Source organism: Amblyomma mixtum, chromosome 4, assembly GCF_055824585.1.
Source record: "Amblyomma mixtum isolate Tamu chromosome 4, ASM5582458v1, whole genome shotgun sequence".
NCBI classification, from domain to species: Eukaryota; Metazoa; Arthropoda; class Arachnida; order Ixodida; family Ixodidae; genus Amblyomma; species Amblyomma mixtum.
The window spans coordinates 9,020,012-9,043,700 of NC_143015.1; the positions used below are offsets into that span (position 1 = coordinate 9,020,012).

The 23,689-nt window shown below is 46.3% G+C and overlaps 1 protein-coding gene across 1 annotated transcript in view; it reads right to left on the reverse strand.

Annotated features, from left to right (window-relative positions):
• The window catches only part of LOC149345644 (MIF4G domain-containing protein-like), a 47,184-nt gene that overhangs the window by 2,225 nt on the left and 21,270 nt on the right, over positions 1 to 23,689 (reverse strand). The window contains exon 3 of the mRNA XM_089585265.1: positions 9,516 to 9,821. Within this exon, the coding sequence (XP_089441391.1) occupies positions 9,516 to 9,821 (306 nt within the window). The remainder of the gene's footprint in view (positions 1 to 9,515; positions 9,822 to 23,689) is intronic.

Sequence of the window (23,689 nt, forward strand, 5' to 3'; positions counted from 1 at the left end):
AGACGGAGCGATGGAATGGGGACGGAAATGAGCACTCTTTACGATAAATGTAGGGAATGAGATTGCCGACGGTAATGGCTCCACAATTTCCCCTTCCGAGTTGCGCTGTACAAACGCGAAGTGCGAGTGTGCCGCATAACTTGGGTGCTTTCTGCGGCAACTCAGCGGACCTGTGCGCACCTCTAGGAACTTACACATAGGTCTGTCCACTTGCCGCGAAAGCTGGGTGGATGCAGCGCAAGAGGGGGAGCGACAAAATTGGCGGGGGATTAGCGTTGGTTAAGCCTGGTAGGTTGCGAAAGCGAGCGCAGCGCCTCTAAAGAAGGAACGCGGCGCGCAGCGTCTAAAGGAGGAACACAGTGCGCCGCGTGTCACGCGTGGCTACCGGCCGCCGCTGCGCGACGACTCCACTTGGTAGCCCATCTCTCATCCTTTTATGATGTCACGCTATGACGTCACTATGCATGGCATGACGTCAGAGGTCATTCTAAATGTCACGCGTGGCTACAGGCCGCCGCTGCGCGACGACTCCACTTGGTAGCCCATCTCTCGCCCTTTTATGATGTCACGCTATGACATCACTATGCATGGCATGACGTCAGAGGTCATTCTAAATGTCACGCGTGGCTACAGGCCGCCGCTGCGCGACGACTCCACTTGGTAGCCCATCTCTCGCCCTTGTATGACGCCAATCTCTCACCCTTGTATGACGTCACGCTATGACGTCACTAGGCGTGACATGACGTCAGAGGTCATTCTTAAGGTCAAACGTGGCTACCGGCCGCCGCTACGCGAAAGGCCGTTCATGAGCGTAGTATTGCTTTCGCGATAAAACGGGCAGGCTAGGCAAGCGCAGGAGCAGATAAACACTGCTGGCGTGTTTTAATATACAGCCCCCTCATAGCTTTCTCCGTGGGAAGGAACGGTACACGGTCGAAGTAGCCGCCACGTAGATTCGGCATCGGCGGCGAAAACCGTGGACTTGAGAGAAACATAATTTGTCGGAAGTTAGTGCTCGCTCGGAAGTGGGAAATGTTGGATAGTGCGGTTTTTTCTTCTGTTTTTAGTGTGGGGTACCATGTCTTATACAAATATTAACCGCTTGTACCTCCTTCAAAAGAAAACTGTACGAAATGTTATGAATGCTCCTCGGCTAGGACAAACTGAACCGGTTTTCAATGGACTTCGAATCACCCTCCTACCACAGCTGTATGAAACTTGACTTCTACGGCGTTATAAATCCAGTGTTAGTAAAAATAATTGCCCTATGGTAAAGCTGTCAGGTCTACAATGCAAAGAGCCAAAGTACTTTACACGAGCGACACCCAAATGGTATGTGCCTAGGATGCGAACAAATTACGGCTATTAAATGCTGAGCTACACCCTCCCGCATCATTAAAATAAGGAGTCCGAATTGATGTGCGGCTAATGCCAAATTGTTATTTATTTTGTTTGTTTGTTTCTTCGAAAGTGCTCTGATGTTTTTACCACTGCAATGCCTCTGTGGGATGCGTCGGTCTCGTCAAGTCTTTCACTGGCTTTTTGTCGACTCACCCAAGATCGACATTATGTTAAATAAACATGATTCTGATTCTGAAACATAATTTCTCGGAAGTTTGTGCTCGTGCGGTTCGTCCCAGAGCTCTTAGATCATACCATTTGCGAAACTGCTTCAGAAAGTGACCAGTTCCAGTAGGGTGCTCAAGAATGGCGACAGCATTTGGAAGCGGAAAAGCTGGTGCTGTATGTCATCATTGTGTTCTGAAATTCGCCCCCCCCCCGTTCTTTTACCTCTTAAATTAATTATAGGCCTAGTATACTATGGAGTCTTGTTAATGAATCTCTTTCATTGATTTTATTGCCAGGCGGTTGTGCTTTTATCGAAGATCTAGAAGTTTGCAGGAGGAATAAAGTTTACGTTATTGACCGCGAGTGGCGCGACAATCGGTAAACGCCTAAATTTCGGCCACCTCCGTTTTCTGTTACATAGACCCTATGGGAAATTTCGCGACTGGCAATATCAAAGAGCTGTGATTCGTCCCGTTTCTGTCTTTCCTATTCTGCTGCGGTACTGTTTTTCTGCCAGCCGCGCGCCAACAAGGAACGGCCCGCCGCGGTGGCTCAGTGGTTATGGTGCTCGGCTACTGACCCGAAAGACGCGGGTTCGATCCCGGCCGCGGCGATCGAATTTCTATGGAGGCGGAATTCTAGAGGCCCGTGTACTGCGCGATTGCAGTGAACGTTAAAGATCCCAAGGTGGTCAAAATCTCTGGAGCCCTTCACTACAGCGTCCCTCATAGCCTGAGTCGCTTTGGGACGTTAAACCCCAATAGATGAAACCAAACCAACAAGGTACGCAGCAAAGGAAGAGCGACGTCCAGCCGTTGGTGATAGTCGGGGGGCGAGCAGTGCAACCAAAGCCTGCATCAGACAAGGGAGGTTGATATGAACTGCACCCGTGCCCACTGACCTTGTTTCGAGTATTTCTTCATTGCCCGGCATAAATGATCGTGCGTTGTACGCTGGTTACATGACATCAGCAATATCGAAAAGAAATGAAAAACCAAATTCGCTACTATGCGAGAGCAAATTTCTAAGCAATCAAAAGTGAAGTAGGAGATTTTACGACACATTTCTTAATAACTTCGATGAGCGCTCAATTCAATGTAATTGCGTCATGTTTTCGACTAAAGTAAACCATCTAGTTTGAAAATACAACTCCGCTCCTCTCATCACGTCTGATTCTCGATGGCGGTGGTATTTTGCACATATCATCCGCCTTTCTAACTGAAAAATAAAGTATCTCTCAGTCAAACTTTATTTCTCAAATTCGAGTTAGTCAGCTCAGAAATATGCACTGAAGGAAGCTAAATAATTTCATGCGAAGTACATTACTTCCCACCCTGGAAACAAATGACAAATATTTTTGACGTGTGGTTAACACCCGTCTTGATAACACGCTAATTTTCACGGTGCCCCCTTTTGCTATTCATTGTGCTACTAATCAAACTGAACCGTTGACAAGAACATTCACCGTTGTTATAAATACTAAACCTTGCACTGCATTGACACTCCCATGCCTGCCATTATTTTTGACATGCGTGGAATTACGAGTGACCGACTTAAGGCATACTTATTCCTCTGGCTACAATTCTATCGATTGCAAAGTTCGTAAAAATATCTGTGTATGCAGTTCAACCATGCTGACGGGATCATTCATAAATCCCATGACGCCAGGTGCATGCAGCTACCTGATGTATGGAGCCATCACGGTGGTTCATTGGTTATGGTGCATGGCTACCACGGTGTAAGAATACTTTAGGTGTTGACACCTACCGCCCGCCGCGGCGGAGAGCGTGCACAGATCATGTTCGCCCTCTAGATCATGCGCCGACCACAGCAAAGCGGGGGGTCCATTCGCTTGCGGAGTGGCGGACGCGGCTAAGCGGTTTGCGCGGCTGTCGGTGCGGATTTAGGTTGTGTTTGTCGGTGTTATGCGGTGCCACAGCGCATCACAAGGTTTGGACATTAAGTTCACGCCTTCCATGCTGTGGTAGGCATAATTATCATCATCAGCCTGACTACGCCCCTGCAGGGCAAAGGCCTCATGTCTCTCCAATTAACCCTGTCCTTCGCCAGTTGCGGCCGCCGTATTGCTGCAAGTTTCTGAATCTCATCCTCGCAACTAACTTCCTGCCACCCCTTGCTACGCTTGCCTTCTCTTGGCATCCACTCCGTTACCCTTAAGGACCAGCGGCTATCTTGCCTTCGCATTACATGCCCTCCTGCCCAAGCCCACTTCTTCCTCTTGATTTCAGCTTTTGTTCCCTCACCCACTCCGCCCGCTTCCGATCTCTTAGCGTTACACCTTTTTTCTTTCCATAGCACGCTGCGTTGTAGGCACCATGCATGAAAAAAGTTTGCTAGAACTAGCTTTTTGTGTAGCGGTTTAGGACCAGCTGCAGTGATCGTTGTGCAAACGCACGTGGTGGCGCGGGCCGATGCCCAGGACGGTCGTCGCGGCCTATGTGCATAGTGGCAGTGATGTGTTGGTTGTTGCGGTGACACACCTAAGGGTACCCCTTAGGTCCAGCCGGGTCCAGAAGGCGACAAGAGGCGATTATGCTTCGTACCCAACTGCATATTGGGGCTACCAGAGTTGTTCGCACCAAGTGTCAATTTTTAAAGCTGCGATAGAGCCTGCTAGCCTAGAACTTTGGCGCCAGGCGATCCCCAGAGCAGATATGATATTGCAGCCGAGCGACCACGTCTGAGCAAAGCACTTTCCCGAGCACACGACATAAAATCGTACTACGCCGAGTGGCAAGGCACTTTTACTAGCTATTTGCTAGAATTACTAGCTATTTTTCCCTAGCTTTTAGGGATGCCTTAATTCCTGTGTAAGTTCTACGCGTTTTGTTTGATCTGTAAGTTTTTAGTTTATATAATCTGTAATATGTGTTTCTTTTGTTGATGCTCTTACAATTGTTGAGAGTGATGTATAGCTTTCTGTATACTAACTTACACTGCCTTTATTTTGGTATATTGTTGCCTGCATGCTTGTGTACCTTTTTCTATTGGACCCATTACTATCCGTCGGCTATGGGTCCGAGCAGTGTTTGCGTATATTTGTGTAGCGACAAAGAGAAATAAATAAATTTAAAAAAATGCACCAAAAAAACCGGTGCTTTTGGCGAATGCTGTGCCGAGTATCTTTCCCGGATGTCCCAGAAAGCAGGCAAGTTGAAGAAAGGCTCCTAGGAAACGACAGTCTGCAGCAAAATGTGCCAAGCAGGCAAGCAACATGCCCGCACTCGCCACTGTCGTATGCCCTCAGGGACGGCCTGTGAAAAACTAAAAAATTCAGGGGGGCACTTTGTAGACCTAAAGTGCGGTGAGGCGAAAGCCTTAAGCGCAGTGTCGCTGCTTTTATCACTGATGTGTGGTTAAGGCTAATTCGCCTCTAAGAGTGGAACGCGACGCCGTCTTGACACGTTGCCAGGGAGTCCGCAGGACGTCGGCTCTGCGCTTGCTCGTCGGTAAATTGGTTTTTGAGGAAAGGAAATGTATCTCTCTCGCATAACTCGGTGGACACCTGAACCTCGCTGTAAGGGAAGGGAGGAAGGTGGGATTGAACGAAGACGCCGTATTAGCTAGACGCGCCTTTGTTCACTCCAAGCTATCGAGCTGGCATGGCGGAGTGGTTAGCGTGCTCGTCTCGCACTCCGGAGACCCTGGTTCGATTCACCAACTCGACCAATTTTCTACTCGGTTTTATTTATTTATGTGGTCTGACTAGAAAGGGCAGTTAAGCTAATTGGTCTTTACTATTGTTCTAATGCCATGCACCATGTCCTGTCACTCACCTGTCAAGTGATGGAATTCTCTAGAATGTTCGACACAATGTCTATGAAACGTCTAGAAACGTCTAACCATTAATGATTGTTAAGTATGCCTTGCACATTTAGTGATTCTAGTTAATGCATGGTTAGTGATAGTTAACGTGACCTTAACTAGCACACTGATTAATTAGTGCTAGTTAAGGTACAGGCACAGTGCCACAGTCCGTCTTAACTACTGCTAATTACTAATTAGTCATTTAGACATTAAGTAAAATTATATGATCATGGAATCCCTTTATGTCATGTTGCTCTGTCTCGATTGCACCCGATTAAGTACCGATTGGCTATTGATTGGCATATGCCCATATTAGGCATGCATCCGAAACGCGGACACATTTGCTGACACGTCTTGGTCACGACAGTATGAGGCATTGAAGGCTTTCGTCTTAAAAACGCCGATCCATCATGGTGCCCAGAAAAGAAACTTCGCGCAGGTGGCTGGAGTGCATCATGCGTGCCAGCTGATCAAGGAACATGCCCTTCTTCCACCATGAAACATTGAGGCACCTCCTCACCTAAGTGCAAGCTCCGCATTCATGGACATTCACGGTGCTAAGATTTGTTCTCCTGTGCACTGGTCCGGGTATTTGACATTCTAGGTGCTCAGCGTTCCCTGTACATGCCATGGCAGCCGAGCAATTAATGTCGGTCGGCGATATCGTAGCCAGTTTTCACCCTCTGTTTATTTTGGTGCCACAAAAGATGATAAACCATGCCGATAAGATTTATAACAAATATGCAGATGCATAATTTGCCGGACCCTACAACGCTCTCGGACAATTTCATGGCCCAACATGACTGAGGTCAACAAGTCGCTTTACCACGCCAACTGTAATTATAATAATCAGGTAATTACTTTACAATTACTTTACAGATAATTTAATTGCTTTTACACGAATACAACTATTAATGAGCTTCAAAAGTGCTTCGCGGAGCAATGAAAATTATGTTGGTAATTTAGCAGAACTTGCAAAAAATACCCACTATTCCATTAAGCAGAAATAAAGAAATGTGGCTAGTTCCTACACCTAGAGCATATTACTCACAACAATCTATCTCTTATACGCTCCCAGTGCTATTAAAGAACTTAAACAAAGAAAGGTTTGACCCTTTCTAGCATTCAAATACTGTTACTAAGAAATTTTTTCTGAGCAAGTTTGTGTGATGACGCTGCATGTATTTTTGTGTTGGTAATTTTTGCTTTTTCTTCCAAGGTGTGTTATCTTCTTTTGTGCTATAATGTATAGCGCATAATTTATTGCCCCTTCTCTGTTGCAATGCCAACGTGAAAAAAGGGGGCAGGACCTCTGTCAAGCTTCCGAGCTTTTAGTCCTGTCTCCTTCTCTAATATAGAGAAAATAAAAGGCTGATTGATTGATTGATTTATTGATTGATTGATTGATTGATTGAGATATCGGTCAGTCCCAGTTTAGAGTGGTGTGCACGCCAGTCTTTCCTTGAGGCAGACGACAGGTCAGCATCGTCGGTGTCGGCGTAAAAGATGATCTTGGCAGGAGCAATGCCAGGGGAGTTTCTGCTAACCATTTTCGCGTCGCGTAGCTAAAAGTTAAGAGCACTAGCCATTAAAACGTCGCAAATGCACACTTGGTTTCCGTTCGGTCCGTGAGCACGTTCGTAGACTGGTGGAGCCTTTACGCAACGCAGCACAAGAGCGCGGGTTCTATTCCTGGCTACGGTGGCAACATTTCATGTGCAGGCGAAATGCGGAAGAGCCCTTGAGGTTGAGCACAAGAGAGGACATTAAAGAAAAATTTTGTTTCTCCCTTTTTTTTCTTTGCGGATTATTTCTGCACGATTTCTGACTCCTTTTTCATGGTTATAAAAATTAGTTTTTTTTATCGGTATTTCGCCTTAATCGATATTGCTAAGTGTGTACACAGTTATGTTTACAGCCGTATTCGGTGCGCACTTTATTGGGACTGCGCTTGTTATTAATGGATGCATCAAGTTGATACACCCTTGTGGCCATTCCATAAGCCTCGGATCCTCCGCGGTGGCTCAGTGGTTATGGCGCTCGGCTGCTGACCCAAAAGACGCGGCTTCGATCCCGGCCGCGGCGGCCATATTTCGAAGAAGGCGAAATTCTAGAGGCCCGTGTACTGTGCAATGTCAGTGCACGTTAAAGAACCCCAGGTGGTCGAAATTTCCGGAGCCCTCCACTACGGCGTCCCTCATAGCCTGAGTTGGTTTGGGAAGTTAAACCCCAATAAACCAAACCAAACCATAAGCCTCGCTAAGCTGCAAAGCAAATTCTTTTTTGATGAAACCCCCGTTAAAGGTGTGAAACAAGTTTATTTGAAATTGCGCCATCATGATTTTATTTATTCTTTATAGTTTGAGGTGAGGCTGGTAGATGATTGAGAGTGTTTAACGTCCCATAGCGACTCGGGCAATGAGCGACGTCGTAGTGGAAGGCTCGTGGTAATTTCAACCGCTTGAAGTTGTTTTGCTAAGTGGCGGACACTACATACCGACCTGAAATTTATTTATTCTCTTGTTGCCAAAGTTCCCGCATGCCGACGGCTACGACAGATTCATCACTTTCGGAGCAGATACGGCAGTTATGTTGAACCCGACACTAGAATGAGTTATATTGTTCGAAATACCACTTCAGGCTACTGACTCACATAGTGTTTTCCTTTGCGTTATAACGGCTACATTATGAATGAGCAAGTATTGAGACCGAGTTCTTTAAGTTTTCTTTTAGCGCGTAGCCTGACATGGTCATGGCGGCGAACATTTCTCACCTGGTCGCTCCTGCTTGCAGTATGTGTTGGAGCGAGGGAAAAAAAAACAAAAAAAAACAAGTGGGACGAATAGCACATGGGCATTTCTACACGTTCTTTTTTTACTAATCTCGACAAAGAGCAAGGATTAAAATGACACTGTAAAATGACGTCGGGCAGAATATTGGACTATTCAAAACTGCGCCTGGGAAAAGTGGTCAAAATAGTGAGTCTCTCGCTCTTTGAGGCGAGCTTTTAGAGCACGGAACGCAAGACTCCACTACGCGAAGTAGGGGCGCGAAGCATTTAGATACTAAGCCCTTCACGGTTCACCCTTACAAAAAGGTTTTAGACAGTCTATAAAGTGTCTGTAGACTTCTGTATATAAGGTCTCTAGACTGTCTATAGACAAATCCTAGAGTACAGTCTATAGGCAATACAAATTCTACAGACAGTCTATAGATTATCCATAGATTTATGGCCAATCTCTTCTAGTAGACTTTTGTATATAGACAGTCTGTAGACTATGAATAGACAAAAATCAATATCTATAGGAAGTCGATATAGTCGATAAGAAGTCTATGCACTGTCTATAGACAAATCCTAGAGAGCAGTCTTTAGGCAATACAAATGCCATGGACAATCTATAGATTTATGGCCATACACTTTTTGTAGACTTTTGTCTATAGAAAGTCTATGGAGTATGAATAGACCAAAATCAATATCTATAGGAAGTCAATAGAGTCAATAAGAAGTCTATAAACTGTCTATGGACAAATCCTAGAGAACAGTCGATAGGCAATAAAAATTCTTATAGACAGTCCATAGACTATCTATAGATCTATAGTCATACACTTTTAGTAGACTTTTGTATATAGACAGTTTATAGACTACGAATAGACAAAAATCAATATCTATAGAAAGTCAATAGAGTCAATAACAAGTCTATGCACTATCTACAGACCATTTTTATACGCTGGTACGTAAACGACTGTGTGTGGTATAGTGAAAAGGGCGCCATAGAACTACACAGATAAGAGGTCGCGCTCATATTCTCAACCACAACATATTGCATTAACAGCTGTCGCTGAATATCGCGTTCACACGTGGTGACCGTGATGTCATTTGTTGTTTTTTTTAACCTTAACCCCAGAGTAAGAGATATGCGGGTTGTGAGGCATCACAAGCGAGCGTGGAGTGATAGCCTTTGGTCGCAAGGATGCAGACGAGCAGTGGGAGTAGAAATAAAACATAGACTTCTTACTGACTCTCAATAAGAACTCTATACACGGTCTATAGACCATTTTTATAAGCGCAGCCAGGAAAGCAGCACGCAGAGCTGTAAGACAGCCGCGCGGGCACGTACCTCACTGCGTTCGTCCGGGACAGGAGAGCGCAGCATAAGCTGGCAACTGTTGCACAGGAGCGCCGCCAGGCAGAATGCTCGTCCCGGATGTTTGATCTCGAACTGTCGGCCCCTCCGTCCGGATGTGGCCACCACGATGTCGGTCATGAAGTGGACATACGACGTCCACTGGCCGCTCGGCTGCCCGACCTGCCCACCATGTGCCTCCTCTGCAGCTGGGCGCCGCGGCATAAGGAGCTCCCTCCGGTCGAACCATTCGCGGCATGTTGAGAGCAGGCATTCCTCGAACGCGCCACTCTTCTCCTTCTGCGGTCAATGAAAAAAAAGTAACAGGGAGAGTGAGTGAAAAACTTTATTAAGCTCTAGATTTGCTTTTCTTCTGCGGTTTTCAGATGGCTTCGTACATCTACTTGTACAAAGGTCGGTTGCCCTTAGTCCAGGGCTCCGCTGGAAGCTGCTGCCAGTTGTGCTCGCCGAATCAGACCTTCTTGGTCGACTTGGCGATCGCTGGAGAGCACTCCCTCACCATTGCTCCGCACTCGGGTTGGTTATAACGGGTACCACGCTTATCCTCTCGCATGCCTACGTTATGTGGTATAGCGTTGGTGGTTCTGGCACCAAGGGCATTTGTCAATGTATTGTGTGGGATACATTTTATTGATTACTTGCAGGTTCGGGTACGAGCCCGTTTGTAGCTGCCTCCACGCGACAGTCCTCTCTGCTAAGGAAGTTACGTGGTGGTGGATACCGCCTTCTGCAGCACTTGTAATAGTTTAGCAGCGCCGAATATCTTGGGGTACAGGTTCATTCCCCTCGAGGTCGCCTACTTTGGATGCTCGGTAATAAGTGTACCCTCGAGCTATCCTGTCCGCCTCTTGGTTCCCTGTTACTCCCGCGTGTCCCGGCGTCCATACTATCGTATGCCTGATGCAAGGTTACTAGCCAAAGTACAATTGGCCCGCTTAAAATTCGCGCAGTGTGACGTCACGACTGTTTCGACTAATTGAAAAGCGTGACATTTCTGTCGACAACTCCTGCTTACAACAATGAGGCATTAAAGGCTTCCGCCTTAAAACTGAACAAGTCAGCGGCGGAGATCGCAACAAACCTGCTCGGCTTTTGTCGAAGAACATAATCACCGCCGCTCTCGGCCGCGCTCGGTTTAAGCTAAGAATGACAGATTGTTGGGCAAGTTGGTGCAAGATGCAAGCAAACAGCGGCGCAACACAACACAGGAATTTGATTGACTGATTGATTGATTGATTGAAAACATCTTTATTTGCTGAATATTCTTGGAACATGTGGGTGGGCCGCCTGGTCCGGTAGTCCACTGGCTGCTGCTGCTGCGCTGGCCCTCCCCACCAGCCAGTGCTGACGGTCACGATCATCGCTGAGCAGAATAGCCTCCCACTGCTCCTCTGAGGGGTTTAGAATGGGGTCAACTAAGGGATTAAACTGGCATGCCCACACCATGTGGTAGAGGTTAGCTATCTCTCCACAGTGTGGGCACTGCGGAGAGTATAGTGTAGGGTACCACTGGGGTAACTTAGCTGGCGTTGGGTATGTGTTGGTTTGTAGTCTCCTAAGGCTGTTCTCTTCTAACTTATTGAGAAATTTATGTGGTGTTGGGTACTCCTTTCTGGCTGTTCTGTATGGCGCGAGACTGTCAGAATACACTGCTAAACCTCTTAGGTCGCGGCACCCTTCATGGTCACCAGGGGGAGACGCCCAGTATAAAAGAGCTCGGGCATGCCTGTGAGCGGCTTCGTTTCCTCCTGGTAGTTCCAGGTGACCGGGAAACCAGATGACTGAGGCTTGGCTGGGTGGATGCTTAGTCAGCAATGAGAACCCTGACATGTGAATTAATCCGTTATTGAAGTTGCGACAGGCGTTCTGGGAATCAGTGATCACAACGGCGTTGGGGTTAGATGCTACAGCTAATGCAATAGCTGCATCCTCTGCGTGAGTGGGGTTAGACGTTTTCATCGAGGCGCAGTTCACCATCGATCCTGAAGGCGTGGAGACCACAACAGTTATGACTCCATTCTTTGGTCCTGCTTCGTCCACGCAACGGATGTTAGGCTGCTTGTCCCATTTCTTCTGCAGGGCTTCACCTCTTGCTTTCCTCCTCTCGATGTTATATGCGGGATGCATATTCCACGGAATTGGGTGCACGTTGATGCGTCTTCTCACATCGCGTGGGACCTCTTCCCTTTGGTCTGTTGTATAAGGCAGATTAACATGGATCTTCTCGAGCAGTTCTCTGCCGGGTTTTGTGAGTGCGAGCGTATTCAGCAGAGGAAAGAAAGCGACAAATGCGCCTGTGTAGAACTGTTTCTCGTGCTGTGTTAGTTGCGCCGCATTCCTGACTCGATCTTTTGAGGTAAGGAGCGGAACGAACCTAAAGTCTAGCAGGCTACTATCACCGACGAATGCAGAAGAGAATTGAGTGAACAGGAAGGGAAAGACACACATGACAACCAAGCGACTAAGGAGGCTGAGCCGAACAGGAATGCTGCTCACCGTGCACCGCTATAGACAAAACAACAGCGCGCTAACAGCAGGAGAGGCAGCGCTCCGGAAAGAGAAACGCAGCGATGCGACTAAAGGGTCGCCTACAGAAACAGCGGCCAAGGAAGGCGAAGGGCGGAACATTTTATACAGTGGCGCCTCTGGCACAAATCGCTGCCAGACCTTCACGATGGCCGTGGACAGCCGGCGGTGGGGGAATCGTTCCCCAGAGGCGGAGGTTTCGCTTGGAGTCTTAGGCGACGGCCCCAAAACCAAACGCAACTAAACGGTGCATAAAGTTTTGTTTCCGGAAAACGCTGTTTTTTTTTTTTTTTGCATATCAACAGATCATGGTTCTACATTCGTGGAGTGGGAGTGGGGAAGGGTCCCAGACGTTGCATGCGCGTTCCAGTTTGAAAGGGGAACGTACTTGCGCTAAAGACTGGACGAAAACGAGGAAACACAAACTTTCGAGAGCACATATTTAATTGCCCAAACAGCATACAGTCTTAGGCACCCTCAATACCATGCATCAAAATCCCGTACAAACTATGGGTTCCAAAAACTAACTCACATAATTCCTCATACATTAAACACCTATCCATACTTAACAGAATTGTCACTACAAAATATGTCCGAGGTCAGATTTAGGAAAACTGTTCATGAATATTTTTGTTATAGCTAATTGTGGTGTGTTTTTACCTAATCAGTTTTTGTGTTTGTTACGTTTTGCTCTTAGTTTTGTTGTGCTTAGCTCTATGCATGACTGATCTCTGTTTCGTTGTCAATATATCCGCTGCTTTTCTAGTTTCTGTTACTTATGGAAATTTTGTACCATTGCCAAGTGCCACTTTGTTTTTTGTTTTTTTTTTTACATGGGGAGGGCAGGCCTCTGTCAGACGCTACTAGGCGCCTTTAGCTTGCTCTCCCTTGTTTGCAGTCCAAACAAAACTGGCCAAACAAAACCAATAAATGAAATGAAATGTACAATGCGCAACTTCCAGCGCATTGTACATGTCGTTTGTGTTTCCTCAATTTCGTCCCGTCTTTTGCGCAAGTACGCACCCCTTTCAATAGCTATGAACCAACTCACCCATATTAGAATTTTAATTGAGCGTTCCAGTTTGGAACGGCGGAGCATTAAACAAGTCAGCAGCTTTCCAAGAGGCTGTGCAACTCGCAGAACATTTGCTGTTTATTCTAACGCGGAAGCGTTAGTACCCCTATGTCGGGACAAAAATTGCGCGACTTTGGCGTTGGTGTCGGCACTGGCGGTGGTTTGAGGCCTCAAAGACGGAGCAACCGGAACAATTGGCCGCTCCGGCTATATACCTAGGCGGGCCACCTAGGTTACGCGAAATTGTGGCGTCATCATTCATTCATTCATTCATTCATTCATTCATTCATTCATTCATTCATTCATTCATTCATTCATTCATTCATTCATTCATTCATTCATTCATTCATTTTTGACAGAAACCAGTACAGTGTATATGCTTATACATATTTAATTTTCCTGTCTGGATAGCCGAGGCAAAAGGCGTATTCAAACGCCTGACGGGGCCTCGGAACCTTTATTATACACATGCGTCAGACAACGGCGCGACGATCAAAAGTAACACTGCACTGATGGGGAGAAAAAGCAAGAAAGCATAAAAGGAAACAAAAGAAAAAAGGTTGTGTTGCACTGACTAAGTACAATATTAAACGATGGAGACGCACTAACAAAAGCAAAACGACCAATATACACACAAGTGGTCTGCACAGAGAATGCATGCAATGACCTTACAATTGCAATTACAATAACACAACAATAACATTATGAAGAACAGCACACAATAAGACTATGAAGATTATAATTTTGGCGGGAACTATGGGTAGCATGATTTCAAACATGAATGCACAGCGTAGGTACGCACTACACACAGCCAGAGAGATTCATTTCCTATGCATACTGTACACTGAGAAGGAGGTGTTTCACCCGTTTCTTAAACCCAGATGATGAATTTGACTCGGATAGGGCGTCGACTAGCTGAGGGTATGTATCGAGCAGTTCGGGAATTTGATGGCCAGCTAACTGTGCAGCGTACGATGTTCGCTGCCCTGCCAACCGGATTGTGAGCAAACTGACTACCATGGCAGGCGGCGGTTAAAATAACGATTTGCCTCAAGAGGCTGCTCGGGAGGGGCAACCCACGAGTCCCACAGATGGCAGCACCTGCCATCCCAGGGCAGTGGCACACCGCTTAACCGCTGCACCAGTGCGCCAGGAAGGGTACAAGGACACCCAGGGATATATGAATATTAAGTAGAGAATGACCTATTCCGCACATATGACCACGAACCTTCATCCGGCCTTCCATCACTATTATCTACGGCAAAAGAATTCCGCCTGAAGATTTTATATCAGTTATTACACAACAGGTACAGTATAGATGTGTCTAAATATGCATCCTTCTCAGAGTCACGGCAATCGCGGCACAAGCATGCGCACACACTGACTGAATACTCATGCCGAACGAACACTCTCAAGCATTCTTCCTTACTTTTAGCCATCAGCGAATGGAATCAGCTCGATCCATCGATTACCATGTCGGATTCACTATCTTCCTTCACCTCAAGATTAGCAGAATGTAACAAGAATCAGTAAAGTGTCAATAGCCCTACATTTTACCAGATGACTGCCCAACATTTGCTTATTGACATTTCTTGACACGTTATATTTAAGGATGATTGCATGCCTATTGCCACCCGTTACCTTCTTTTTCGTTTTCTTCTAGTTCCCATTGTAAAATACTTCAAATACTAGCATGTTTGCTGGCATGAACGACTGCTGCTGTGCTTGTATTTTTTTTGCTGCAGTTCTGAATCTTCAAGGTATTATTTGGTAACCTGCCTTAACACTTATGTAAGAGTTCTCATTTTTGTTGATCTGCTTGTAATTTCTCTGTATTTTATTGAACTCTATATTGTACTGATTGCCCACCTGCTCCGGTCTCTTACTGAGACTGGCAGTATTGTAACTAAATAATAAATAAATAACCCATTATGACTATACAAACAACTTTCAACCGTGAACAATGCATCCGAACACCAGAACCGAAACCAGAACCGAACTGCTAGCGCACCTAATTCGCATTTAGCCTCACTGCACAAACCGACCGTCAACATTTAAAAAAAAATTATTTCGTTGAAGTATCTATCTACTAACACAGGTTTGTCTTGGATCCAAGGCAAAAGGCGCCATGCAAGCTACGTGACTGGTGCTGTAGGCACCGCTGTTGACGCGTGCAACACGATAAGTCGACTGGCACGCAGTACCAAGGTACAGTACGTGCCAACGACATTCCCTCCCAAACAAGCGCCCCTGCCCCTGCTCTTCAAGGGGTGTAACAATAGGAAAATCACGAACTGATGGGCGATTTGGTTATAAATGGTATGATTGAAACAGCGCAAGGCCGAAGGCCAAAGAAGAGAGCAGAAGAAAGGAGGAAACGGACAACACAGCGCTGAACAATTCACATTTATCTGGCACGCTGTGCGTATAGATACATTTAGGCACCAAAATAGAAAAAAACGCAAACAGCTCATTGATGCACCCGGATTACTGCAAGCCAACACAAGCTAAGATATGCAATTCAGGAAGAGAAGTTCGTTTTGAGATAAAGATACTGATGGAGCGCTTACACATGTGTCACCATACTTCATGATATTCGAAGCCTCGTTTATTTCACGGCACAGCTATTCTCTGTTCCTAGCCACAACTCGGCAAAAATTAACCTGTGGGGAGCAGTCGCATTCACTCGCATTCAGCGCTGTGTTGTCTGTTTCCTCCTTTCCTCTGCTCTCTTCTTTGGCCTTGGGCCTTGCGCTGTTTCGATCACACCATACAACAGGGAAATGTCACACTGTCTTCAGATGTATGAAGAACCCGTGAGTGTGGTCAGGAATTTTGAGCCCAAATGAAGCGTGACAAGCAGGAAATGCTTGCTTTCGCTCGGAACACAGCCTCGAAGTCAAGACTCAAATAAGAGGCGGAGCGGTGTACATAGGTAGGCGTTGACTGTCTACCTTTTGCCGCCACTGGGGCGGGGCCCCGCGTCGATATTTATGGGAGAGTATCATCGCTCAAGGATGCAAGCCTAAACCCTGTGCAGACCGGTAAAGAAGGGCACTTTGGTCGTTCCCACCTCGGCGGTGTATGAACGCAAGGCAGAAGCCATTGCTAGAGACTTTTACTTGATCGAAGCAAGGAAGCTGAGGTAAGAAGGTGAAAGAAGGGGCACAGAGGCGAGCCTGGCAAGTCTGGCAACTTTGCCTCGAGGCGTACTCCATAGCAAAGTTTCGATAAGCAGGTTCAAAGGCTAAGGTCAGCGGGCTTCCCCAAAGATGTGATAGTGCGTGCTAGCAACAAGATCCTGAAGAAGATGAAGTCGTTTGGTAGACATGAAGCACAGGAAAATTCCGGTAATGATAGAACGAAGTATGCGGTAATACCCTACATTCATCAGTTATCCCATAGGCTTAAGCAGGTTGGCACTAGATATGGGTATAAGTGCTCTTTTCGGTCCCTAATAAACTAGGCAAGGTTTGTGCTATTGTTGACAAAAGAGCCCGGGAACAGAAGCAAATAAGAGGCAAAAGAAAAAATGCATGCCAGGTGGATCATGAGTCACCCTTTGTGCCATGTGCAGAGGGAGTGGTATATGACATACCTTTTAAATGCGGCAAGAATTACATTGGGCAAACCGGGAAATGCATAAATACGCGCTTACGTCAGCATAAAACGTCTTTTAATGGTGCTCCTTCATCAAATCTGTCCCTTCATTACAGATATGACAGAAGCCAACAGCCACAGAAACCAAGGGGCACAGGGGATTTTTTTAATTAATTTATTTATTTTGTGGTGTTGATCACTTTAGAATATTACTGAATATGTTATCGCTTAAAGCTAATTGATTAGAAAAGCAGAAGAAAAAACAACCACATGCCACCGGTGGGATCCTAACCAACCGGACGCGTAATTCGGAGGTCGTGGGTTCGGATCCCACCGGCGGCATGTGGTTGTTTTTTTCTTCTGCTTTTCTAATCAATTAGCTTTAAGCGATAACATATTCAGTAATATTCTAAAGTGATCAACACCACAAAATAAATAAATTAATTAAAAAAAAATCTCTGCCTCTCCCGTAACCGAGAGTAGAGTAAGCATGAAATGTTTACGGGCCTAATGTCATCTCGGTGGACACCCGAACCGCACCGTACAGGAAGGGAGGAACGCCACCACCCGTTCAGCGCGATGCCTTGCCATTTGAACTCAAGGTTTTTTGAGGAAAGGAAATGGCGCAGTAATTCTCTGCCATCTCGGTGGACACCCGAACCGCACCGTAAAGGAAGGGAGGAACGCCACCACCCGTTCGGCGCGATGCCTTGCCCTTTGAACGCAGCGCTTCTCCCCCGGGCCCCTGTGCGCTTGCGCGGCTTTGCTTCGATGCGCGAAGACCCTAAGAGATTACGTATGACAACGAAGTGTAACGTGGCATTTATGTGCTTTTTGCACGCGTTATTAGAAATCGGAAATTATAATTCCGTGCATTATCCAACCCACAGCTCCACTGACATCTTGATAAACATTGGGAAGGCACTGGCAGCAGTTATTTTTTGTCTCGTTTGGAGACCAACCGGCGCTTGCATGCCGGTCGCGTAGGAGGGCTTAGAGAGTCTCGTTAAATCTCGTTAAGTCTCGTACGGAGCCCGGATGTTCTCGTTTCAGAGCTCGGATGACTGGAATTCAGTGCCCGGATGAGTGGATTTCAGTGCCCGGATGACTGGAATTCAGTGCCCGGATGACTGGAATTCAGTGCCCGGATGACTGGAATTCAGTGCCCGGATGAGTGGATTTCGGTGCCCGGATGAGTGGATTTCAGTGCCCGGATGATGGCTCTCGGTCTCGGCGTGACGTCACCACACTGCCGACAACGGGAGCTAAAAGCATTTCATGCTTAAAAATCCCCTGTGCCCCTTGGTTTCTGTGGCTGCTGGCTTCTGTCATATTTATAACGAGCCCCTCATTGCCCTTCCCTTGTTTCCTTCATTACAGAGATTGTCATCTGAACAAACCCGGTGTGTCTAATAAAAAAGCATGCTTTCCACTGCTTAACAGGGCTAAGATTAAATTCAGACATCCAGATCAGCTGACTAGGGAGTTGTGTGAAGCCTATCATAATCACAAGAACAGCGACACGTTAGCACACCATCTGTAAACTTACATGAGTGTGAAATTTTGTACCTAGATTATTAACTTTCTTTTGCGTGCTTTTTGCGGGAAGCGCAGGCGCTTTGGGTTGTCAGTTGTGGGCATATAATTTGTGTTTTTTTAAATAAACTTTCAGTTGTTAGTAGCGCTTGTCCTTGTCTTCCCTCTCTGTTCTTGTTCCTAGTCGCAGCGCTGGTGAAATTTTGAAGATGTACCAACTAGCTCAAACCACCATTTTGCTCCATAGCAAAAAACCACAAGGACGGGCGATCCTTCCGCGTCCTTGTTAGCGAAAGGAACACGTGGCAAAAGCCTCTAGGCGTATACCTGAAGAAGTCCCTCGGAGCGCTCCAGATAGAAGACCCTTACCCCCCTGAAAATCTCGGAGGCAGCAGTGAGGAGCTTGCAACAAGAAACGGCCGTCAGTGCAATTGGTTTCTCCGTAGACCTGAATGACCTACCGTATTTACTCGTATATAGGTCGATCACGAATATAGGTCGTCCCCTATGCGCCATGCGCATCACGATGGCTGCGCCGCCTGTTGGCAAGCCCGCGAAGCGTGAGCGGGCCGCGTCTGCCGCCTTCTCCGTCCGTTTCAGTGCATTTTCGCGATGCGCTTGCGTTTTGATAGTTTGCATCCTTTGGAGCATTGGTCAGTCGCGAATCTCTTTTCACTAAGCCTTGGCTGACTTAAAGAAACGTACTTCTGCGTAGCTGGTTGCTCGAAAACTTTAAATCCGGCGCGAACACGCTCATGCGCCCTTTTCGCGCATTCTCTCGATAGTGGTAGATCGTGGATATTCGACGAGAAAAATATAAGTTTGCGTCGTCTTCAATATGCACGCTAAAGTGTTTATTGCCATTCTTGAGTGTCTGTCTCTTCCAACTTTCCAACTTTTCCAACTATCTTTTTCATGCGTAGTCGCCTCTTTATGGCTCTCAAGATGCAAAACAGGCGTGCAAAACAGCTGTTTGCAGATGCGACGGGTCGCCCGCATTTCGATGTACTTGCGCTTTTAAAGAACAAGAAAGTTGATGCGAGAAGCAAAGCCGGGGCACGCGGAACAGAGTTGTGAGGCGCTCACTGCTACGGTATGCTTCTAACAATATGCTATATTGAGAAGCAGGTGACGGCTGAAAAGAATGCACCACACAAGACTGCGTTCGCGCGCTTATCGTGGCACTGACTGTCGATCAATATTTAAGTTACGCCTAAATGCAGCTGGTCACTTTAACGCGCCGGTGTAAGGCCTGTTTTCACATGCAAGCGAAAACGCTCGCGGTTCCTGCCGCTGCGGCGCAAGGGACCTGTTTAAAGCCGTTGCGGTGGCTAGAGCGGCCAGAGCGACCAGGCGCCACCAAGTGGGAAACTTTTCACGGCGACACGCCGCTCTATCGTTTAATTCGCTCAGTCGCTAGCATGCGAGCCAGTCCTTGGACTTCCAGTTCAACACGAACCCCACTGTCAGGGAGACAATAACTTCCCATTAGTCGAAAGTGACCGTCGCAACCCTCACAGGGTATCATGTTTGGCGCTGGGGTCGGAGGTCGCATAGAAGTTTGTGCTGTATGACATCACATCCCACAAATATCGCACAATATAAGAAGGGTGACGTCAGTACATAATTCTTAATTGGTCGGCAGGAACATGGCGTCTTTCCACTACAAATACTTAATGCCGCTGGAGAAAGAAAAGTAACTGCGCTGGAAACAAAAACAACCAATCCAAGCGCGATGCACCTCGACCCCTCTCAGACCATGAATGGCAGTTTACTAATATCCCTCAAGAGAAAAGGATACAACAGCTGTATATTCCCGGTACAAACCTATAGGGCAGAAACGTGGAGGCAAACGAAAAGGTTTCAGCTTAAGTTAAGGACAACGCAGTGAGCTATGGACAGAAAAATGATAGGTGTAAAGTAAAGAGATCGGAAGCGGGCGGAGTGGAGGAGGGAACAAATGCCGGTTATTGGCATCCTGATCGAAATCCTGGCTTGGGCAGGGCATGCAATGCGAAGCGAAGATAACCGCTGGTCCTTAAGGGTAACAGAGTGGATTCCAAGAGAAGCCAAGCGGAGCAGGGGGTAGGAGAAAGTTAGGTGGGCCGATGAGATTAAGAACTTTGCGGGGATACGGTGGCCGCAGCTGGCGAAGGACAGGGCTAATTGGAGAGGCATGGGAGAGGCCTTTGCCCCGCAGTAGGCGCAGTCAGGCTGATGATGATGAAGACAATATCAGGTGACTGGGTAGTGAGGTGGAATTACAATTCGTTTTTGCTAGAGCTCGTGTCCCGCATATTTTTGTCCCCGGTAATACATACAGTGTGGTGTGTTTAGCCTGATTGGAGTTAGCCAGTCGAACACATTTCGACGCAAGTGCGTTCTGCAGAATGTCACTGAAGATAATCGTGTGACGGTGAATGACACTGAAGACTAGAGTCAGTCGCGCAAAATAACACTAAGGCCCGGATTCTAAAACGCTCCTTACCTTACTAAGGGCGCCACAAACACCGTAAGGCGACCTGATGTCAATTCTAAAACGTCCCTTACTAAGGGGCCCTAAGTTATGGGCTCCTTGGTGCTTCCCCACGCTAAAGGAGCCGGCACGCTACCGTCATGCTTAATATCCCCGCTCCTCTAACTGAAGGCAAGCTTCTCTGCAAAACTCTGCACACGGTACTTTCTTTTGCGCACGTCGTGATGGGCGAGCGCGCTTATGAGCGCCGTCTGTTTTTTTTTTTTGAAGCGAAAAGCTTCACTAGGCTAGTCAACACCGGGTCTGGCGTGCGCCGTGATCAGTTTTAGCCACAGCTGCGCATGCGCGAGTTCGCCGTGTGACGCCACTGGAGAGGCGCAGGTGGTCAGCGGAGCTGCCGCCGAGTGCGGCTCTGCCGGTCGACCTTCGCCGTTGTTCGCGCGCTCTGCGCGTGTTTACCGAGTGTGCATCGGCGCGCGCTCGGCTTCCTAGTATGACGCTACATGCAGCCGCGTGTTTACCACAGTTACTAAGCATGCGGAAGGACGGCTATATAACGCGCTTGCCTGTACCGTTATCGTGGTGCTCCCAGTGCATTGTTCGCGAACTGCGACAGCCATGACGTCAAACAAACCATAACTGCAGCTTTTCGCTTGTATATCCAGGCTTAACCAGAGCTAAACCACTCCCAATTTTTTTTAAACAAGCTGTGTGCTGGCTATTCTGCAAGAGCTGCAGATACATGCGAGTGCAGGCAATAGAGGATCTACGCTACCGCCCACACTCCTCATCACGCTCCGGTTTTACGGAAGTGAGAGAGAGAGAAATATTTTATTTTCTTTCAACTGAAAGTGGAAGACAAGGCAAAAGGCATGGAGCCTGACAAGGCCTCGTCTCCCGTCTGAAATTAGCAGTGGGCAGCTTCAATACATATACAGGTTTTCCTCCTGTTGAAACGATATACATAATAACAGAAGAATATAAAATACATAAAAACACAGAATGTAGATTAAAGAAACTTCCGCGGTGAAACAACACAAAAACTTAGGTTTCGCGACAACACATTTCAGTGAAGACATGAATTAGCGTTTGTGATGGATGACACTGACAGAAAACCGGGGAAAATTTGGTTTGGTTTGGTTTGGTTTATGAGGTTTAACGTCCCAAAGCGACTAAGGCTATGAGAGACGCCGTAGTGGAGGGCTCCGGAAATTTCACAAAAACCAAAGGTTTGCATACGCCTTACGGGTACCTATATGTACAAATTATCTTCAGTGATCCGTAAAAATTCTTTATAAGTTGATTTGAATAACTTAAATGCTAGCGTAAAATCAATGTAATGCCTATGGCGGTTAAGTATCTTTATTACTTGATAATCGATATCCTGTTTACCATAATTAGTTCGAATTCTTTTAGTTGTATGTGTATGAGTTCTGAAGCTGTAGTGTGGCGACCTACCTGAAAGTCTAGTGTAAAGCTTTTCTTTGTGGATTAATTGCATCAGTTTAGAGTAGTATACTTTACTGGCCGGTAGCATATCGCGTCTTAAGAATAGTGGCAAGGTTGGTAAGTCACTTATTCTGCCTTTATAATTTTCAAAGAGACGTAGAACGCGTTTTTGCAGCATGAGCAACCTATCATAATTTCCTTTCGTCGTAGTGCCCCACACTAATATTGCATAGAGTAGGCGTGAGTAAAATAAAGTGTAGTATAGAGTTTTTTTCAGCCAAAGAGGGATAAGTGGAGCTATACGGCTCATACAGCGCACAGCGCGAGAGAGATCGGTTAATAGGTGATTAATATGTGGGGTCCAAGATAAATCCTCACTAAACCAGACACCTAAAAATTTCTGTGTTGGTACCTGATCAATGCGTTAAAGTCTGAAATTAAGTGTAATGCTTTCTTTAGTAGGTTTGTTAACGGGCTTGAAAAATATAAACTTCGTTTTGTGCGTATTCAGTTGCAGGCTGTTGTCCTGTAGCCAAGTAGACAGCTGAGAAAGATAAAGATTAGCCGCTTTTTCTATATCCTTTGTACATTTACCAGTGAAAAATAAACTAGTGTCGTCAGCAAAGAGAGTTATGTTAGGTGTACACTTAACTTCCGTAATATCATTTATATATAACAAGAAAAGTGTGGGACCTAATATGGAACCTCGGGGTACCCCTAGTTTTATTTCTAGGTTTTGAGAGCGCTCTCCGTTCAAGTTTATAAACTGGTATCTTAATGATAGATAGCTTTTAATGAGGTCTGAAGCAACGCCTCTAATTCCACATACATGAAGCTTGTAGAGCAATATTTCATGGTTAACAGAATCAAAGGCCTTTCGTAGATCAAGAAAAATTCCAAGCGTATATAGTTTTGCTTCAAAATTTTTTATAATTAATGTTTTTACTTTGGGCAATGCCTTTTCGGGTGTCTTGTTTTTTTGAAACCCGAATTGAGATGGTGAGATTATATTGTACTTTATCATGAACATGGTCAAGCGATTATTTATAGCTTTTTCATACACCTTCGAAAAAACCGGTAAGACTGAAATCGGTCTGTAATTACCAAAATCATTTCGCGTACCTCCCTTGTGTACAGGTATCACTTTAGCTAATTTAAGCAGGTCAGGAAAGGTTCCAGTCAACAGAGATATGTTAATTAAATGTGATAATAGATGGCTTATTTCAGGAGCTACATCACAGTTGAGGCCTGGATGTCATCATAACCACAGGCCGCGTTTGGCTTTAATTGCTTTATCAGTTTGTCGATTTCCGACGGTGTAACGGCACTTAGCACTATAGAGTTTGTTTGTGATCCTGCCTGGGTTCTGGGTTCGGCTGGGGATTGAAGGTACATTGCTGTATTAATAAAATACTGCAGACATGTGGTGGGAGACTTGGTGGATATTTCTCAGCTTGCTGTCAGCAGTAGCATTTGGGTAGTGAC